General features: G+C 39.9%; 1 protein-coding gene across 1 annotated transcript; it reads left to right on the plus strand.

The window, feature by feature from the left end:
- Positions 1–959: 959 nt before the first annotated feature.
- On the plus strand, positions 960–1,946 carry LOC127131481 (uncharacterized). The gene has a single exon (XM_051060402.1). It carries the CDS (start codon positions 960–962, stop codon positions 1,944–1,946), a length of 987 nt encoding a protein of 328 aa, XP_050916359.1.
- Positions 1,947–6,394: the final 4,448 nt, after the last annotated feature.

Below are 6,394 nucleotides of genomic sequence, written 5' to 3' on the forward strand. Positions count from 1 at the left end.
AAGTGATCCAGTTGCTGAAGGATTTCAAGGACTGTTCCACCTGAGATTACGATGAGATGCCTGGTTTAAGAAAAGATTTGGAGTGCACTGGACAAGTCGTGGCAGACTTTATAGTCGACCACTCCACAACTGAGAGTGTACTGGACTACATCGAATTAGAACCCTGGAAGTTATACTTTGATGGGTCTAGTCATAAAGATTGAATAGGCATAGAAATTCTAATTATTTCTCCTAATAAAATTCAAAAAAAAATCAAGTATAAAGTGGAGGGCCTCTGCTCGAACAATGAGGCTGAATATTAAGCTCTCATAGCCGGACTTGAGATATTGTTGGAATTAGGGGCAACTCGAGTCAAAATAATGGGTGACTCGGAGGTATTGGCAAAATATATTACAAAGGAGTACAAATGTGTTAAAGAGAATCTCATCATGTACTTCATAATAGTCAATCGATTGTTGAAAAGATTCAAGGTGGCTAATATTCGACACATACCTCAATTTGAAAATCAGGTGGCCAATGACTTGGCTCAAATTGCATCTGGGTATAACATTTCGAAAGAGAAATTGTAAAAAGTAATTGAAGTCAGAGGAAGAGTTGTGTCGACCAGATTAGCCCCATCAGACTTGGAGAGGACAAAGCTGGGATACGGTGATAAAGAAAGCTTCGAAATATTAACAATAGATAGCCTGACAGATGGAGATTGGAGGAAACCAATAATGGAGTATTTATAAAATCCAACGGTGTCTTCTGATTGAAAAACTAGGTATCGAGCTTTGAGTTATGTTCTTTTGGGGATGGAATTGTTCAAAAAGACTCATGAGGGAGTTTTGCTTAAATGTCTTAGTGAATCAGAGGCACATTTAACTCTTTCGACTGTCCATAGTGGGCCATGTGGGGTGCACTAAGTTCGCCATAAGATGAGATGGTTATTATTTCGCTAGGGTATGTATTGGCCCACCATGTTAAAAGACTGTGTCGAATTTGCCAAAGGATGCCAAGAGTGTCAGGTACATGCAGGCATACAGCATGTCCATGCAAGCAAACTACATTCTATAGTCAAACCTTGGCCCTTTAGAGGTTGGGCTTTAGATTTGATTGGGGAAATTAAACCACCATCATCTAAGAATCAGAGGTATATTTTGGTTAGCATTGATTATTTAAAAAAATGGATTGAAGCTATACTTTTGGCAAATGTAGGCCAAGAAGATGTGATTGAATTTATCCAGAAACACAACATTTATAGATTTAGGATCCCAACGACCGTTACAACGGATCAAGGATCACTATTTACTGGTCGAAAGATGCAAGAATTTCCTAAGGAAATGGGTTTCAAATTGTTAACGTCTACACCATATTGCGCTCAGGCTAATGGTCAGGTCAAGGCAGCAAACAAGGTGGTAATTGGTTTGATAAAAAAACATGTAGGGAAGAAACCTAGAAATTGGCACAAAACGTTAGATCAGATTTTGTGGGCATGTCAGGCCTCTCCCAAGGAAGCCACTAATTCGACCCCATTTCGACTGGCCTTTGGTCATGATGCAGTTTTACCAGTAGAAATTTACCTACAATCAACAAGGATTCAGAGGCATCATGAAATTCCATCAGAATCATATTGGAACATGATGCTATATGAGTTAGTCGATCTAGATGAAGAGAGACTAAATGCCTTGGAATTATTGCAAAGGCAGAAGAAGAGAGTAGAGAACTCTTATAATAAGAAGGTTAAAATTAAGACATTTTCTCCTGAAGATTTAGTTTGGAAAGGTATCCTTCCAATGGATCGAAAGGATATGGCCCTAGGTAAATTGTCTCCCAAATGGGAAGGCCCTTTTCAAATTTTGAAAGTTTTCTCTAATGGTACTTATGAGATCGAAGAACTTAGTCGAGACAATAGAATATTAAGAGTGAATGGAAAATATTTGAAAAAATATAAGCCAACGCTCTAAGAAATAAGAATAATAAACGAGTAATTGCATTAAAACAAATTGCTTCCAACATGGTAATGTAAGAGTATTGCCAATATGGTTGGCATTCGTTACAAAGGCCCAAAGAACTAATGGTCAAGACAAGTAAAACCAAAATTCATTAAGAGATAAATGATGATAAGGAGACCAAAGTTAAAATGGGAGATGATTCTTCATATGAAGGTATTTGGTCTTATGAAGCTTCAAACGTTTTTCACACAGAGATTGTTTCGATCGAAGAATCGTGAGCTCTGCCTCTAGTTTGCGCATTTTTTCGAAAAACTCCAAGCCAAAATCTAACTCTTTAGCCATGGAAGCATCATCGAACATTAAAAGTTCATCTTTGTCTTTCTTTGCTTCAATGATCTTGGCCTGAAGTTACCTTATTTGCACTTCTCAAGAGGCAATGCTGCGATCATGGTTTTCGATCTTGGCTTGGTTTTTCTTCTTCATCTCCTCCAGTTCCAGTGCCTTGTTGGTGGATTCACTAGTTGTGTCCCAAGCAGCAGCTTCAGCACCTGATTTCTACTCGATTTCTTTTGTAATTTGGGGAAGCAGTTTATTGTCTTTGACAAAGTGTTCTATCATGGTACCCAACTCCAAGATAATATTGGAAACTTCAGGAGAAACATCCAACAGATTAACTTGGTTGAGGAGAGCCTTCAAAGATAGGGGGCAGGAGGATCAACCAGCAAGAGTAGAAATAAGTCACCCTTAAAGATTTTCTTTTTAATTTTTTAGAGTGCCTCATTTGCGGGTCTGCTCGCAGATTGATCCTCAGAGGCTGTAGAAGTACTGAGAATTTTTTCAGATGAGCTTTCTCTTTGACTCAGCATAGCCTTCAGATACTCAAGGGGTTGGCTTTATTTCAAAAATTCCAATTCCTCTGAAGAGAGAACCCCAAATGCTCTTGTCGAATCTCTAAAACCCTTGGGGATAACTTCAGGTGTAGGGGTTGTAGGAGTTTGGCTCTCAGGCTGTCCTTCTTGGTCCTCAAGCTCCTCATCATCATCAACATCATCAGCATCGTCGGATACGGGTGGTGTAACACCCCGATAAAATAAGATAATTATTTAATTTAAGTTAATAATATATTTATTAATTTAATTAAATAATTGGGATTATTATTATTGGATTATTTTATTATAATTATTGGAAAATATAAAAGTTGGAATTTAGAAAAGGTCCCATTTGGTAAAAGGGTTATTTTCACGTGAAAAGGAAAGGAGACTAAAAAGTGGAAAAGGGCAAAAAGAGCCAGAGAACAAGGGTTGAAGAGAGGAAGGAAAGCTTGAAGCTCAGAGATTTGCTGGATTAACTCAGGTAAGGGGGGTTTATCATCGTTTAATGGGTATTATGGGATAATATGTAATGGGTAGTGATAAACCATTGATTTACCTCTGAATTGAATGATGTATGATGAAATTTGTGAAATATTGGATGAACGAAAAATTGGATTATAAATGAAGGAAATTCGTAGGAATTAGATGTAATAATGTTAGATTTTGTGAAATCGAATAGGGTATGAATTATGTTAGAGGATATGAACGAATAATGTGTAAAATTGGACTGTGGAAGGTTGAATTGGATAGATCTCGTAGCAGAGAAAGCCATAGCAGATCTGGAAGTCTGGTTTCTGGTCATACGCGTATGGCACTAGGCAATACGCGTATGAGATGGTCTGGTACGCGTATGGCACTAGGCAATACGCGTATGGATGAAGAAGATGATGTTTTGAACGTAGTTTGGTCTCTGTTGGTACGCGTATGGGGAAGTGATACGCGTAGCATACGTGTATGAGATGGTGTTACGCGTATGGGATTTGGCTGAGAAATGGGCCATACGCGTATGGGACTAGGCAGTACGCGTATGGGCAGGATTGTGATTTTTCTGTGCTGTTGTTGTGTAGTTTTTGGTTGTTCAGCTGAGTAATGTGATTTAGCTGATGTACGATATATTAGGGATCATTTCCCGTTGTTTTGAGTAGTATAGGTATTAGTAGAGTGTGCTAATACTGTGGTTGTTCTTTGGCATGATCTGATATGCTTATGTGATAAAATACTGATGATGTGTGATGGTATGCATGATCTTGTGAATGTATCAGTTATGTGTGCATTTGTGAAATAGACTGTTTTATGGCTTAGAGTGTGAGCATATGTCTATTCTTGAATTGTGGTTGATGATTTAGCATTGCTAGGTGATTAGCATGCATATTGTGGCCTTTATGGTGGTAGCTAATTCCCATGGTGAGGAATTAGTGAGTTAGTCATTTTGGACTGTTGTTGATGTTTGCATGCTAGGTGAATTAGCGTGCATAGCATGGCCCTTGGGGTGGTAGCTAATTCCCATGGTGAGGAATTAGTGAGTGAGTCACTAGGTCTCAAATGAGTGGGACTAGTGGGCTTGGTAGCCGTGCCTGGATTTGGACGGTGAGGTGAACTATATGTTCACAAATAGTCGGTACCGCATGCATGGAGTCTCATTGCATAATATGTGTATGGCGTATAATATGAATGGATGTATTCCAATATTATACGTGTGTTGGTGTTGATATTGAGTATGAGCATGAGTTGCATTGTATTGAGTATGATATTTGAATTGATGTGCCGTTACCGAATGTGTGATGTGATTAGGGTGATTAATGTGTTAAATTACTTAACATGACATGATATTTTATAATGCTTGTTATATCGATTGAGGAACTCACCCTTACAACTATTTTTCAGGTAACGAGCAGTGATTGAGTAGGAGCTAGTGCTTGGAGTCTAGTATAGTCTCCTTAGTGGGTCATGCTCTGGTAGATGTAACATCGGGATGGGATGTTTTACTATGTTTTCTTTTGGTTGTTAAACAACTTTACATGTAATGTACCACATGGTTTGAATGTTGCTAGTTGTATCCGCTGCGTATTATGCACATGTTTTATTCTAATGAAATAAATGAGCATGACAGGATAATTTGGAAAACGGTGTGAATTGATTGTGTGACACCCTTAATTGCATAATTACTCTGATTGATATATTGTTATTTTAATTAAATATTTTGGGGTATCTTAGAAGGGTGTTACATTAGTGGTATCAGAGCATAGTCGGTCGAGTCGGGTCGTAATTATTCTGTTCCCCTGTACGGGATAGGTGTTGTGTAACCCTATCAGTACTTATTGTTTTAGCTTGTTGGGTTTTCAGAATAGAGATGGCTGGAAGAGGTAGAGACGATGCTGCGATTGCTGAGGCTCTGGGTATGCTAGCTGGAGTACTTGGAGGAAATCCGAATGTTGTGGGAATGGGAGCTGCTCGTCAACTGAGTGAGTTCCAGAAGAACAATCCTCCAATGTTTAAGGGAGCATACGATCCAGATGGTGCTCAGAAGTGGTTGAAGGAGATCGAGAGGATCTTCCGAGTGACTGAGTGTGCCGATAACCAGAAGGTCAGGTTCGGTACGCATATGCTGTTAGAGGAAGCAGATGATTGGTGGGTTGCTACCCGCACTGAGTTGGAAGCTGCTGGGAATGCTGAGATCACTTGGGCTGTGTTCAGAGAGAGATTCCTGAGGAAGTATTTTCCAGAGGATGTCAGAGGAAAGAAAGAGATAGAGTTCTTGGAATTGAAGCAGGGCAATCGGTCTGTTACTGAGTATGCTGCTAAGTTCACAGAGCTGTCGAAGTATTATACTCCCTATAACGAGGCTACTGGGGAATTTTCAAAGTGTGTGAAGTTTGAGAACGGGTTACGTCCCGAGATCAAGCAGGCTATTGGATATCAGCGGATTAGAGTGTTTTCTGATTTGGTTGACTGTTGCAGGATTTTTGAACAGGATACCAAGGCTAGAGCAGAGAGCTATCAGCAGAGGGTTGATAGGAAAGGCAAGAATCAGAATGATCGTGGGAAACCGTATGCAGTTGGCAAAGGTTTCCAGCGACAGAGTGGGATGAAGAGGCCTAGTGGGGGAGACTCCAGTGCTCCTGCTAAGTGTTACAGGGTGGTCAGGCTGGACATCGTATCCATGAGTGTACCAGTAATGAGAAGAAGTGTTATAAGTGTGGCAAGGGTGGTCACTTGGCTGCAGATTGCCGGTTGAAGACTGTGACTTGTTTCAACTGTGGGGAGTTGGGTCATATCAGTCCACAGTGTCCTAAGCCGAAGAAGGAGAATCAGTCGGGAGGCAAGGTCTTTGCTTTATCGGGTTCTGAAACTTCTGCAGATGATCGTTTGATCCGAGGTACGTGTTATATTAATGGCTTTCCTCTTGTAGCTATTATTGACACCGGTGCGACTCATTCCTTTATATCTTTGGATTGTGCTGTGAAACTTAAGTTAGAGATATCTGAGATGCATGGAAGTATGGTGATTGATACTCCTGCGAAGGGTTCAGTGACTACTACTTCAGTTTGTTTGAATTGTCCTTTGAGTATTTTTGGTAGAGACTTTGGG

Source organism: Lathyrus oleraceus, chromosome 3 (assembly GCF_024323335.1).
Source record: "Lathyrus oleraceus cultivar Zhongwan6 chromosome 3, CAAS_Psat_ZW6_1.0, whole genome shotgun sequence".
Lineage (NCBI taxonomy): Eukaryota > Viridiplantae > Streptophyta > Magnoliopsida > Fabales > Fabaceae > Lathyrus > Lathyrus oleraceus.

Bases quoted from the DNA above. Each gene is read 5' to 3' on its own strand.
- LOC127131481 (XM_051060402.1), top strand. From the start codon at position 960: ATGTTAAAAGACTGTGTCGAATTTGCCAAAGGATGCCAAGAGTGTCAG.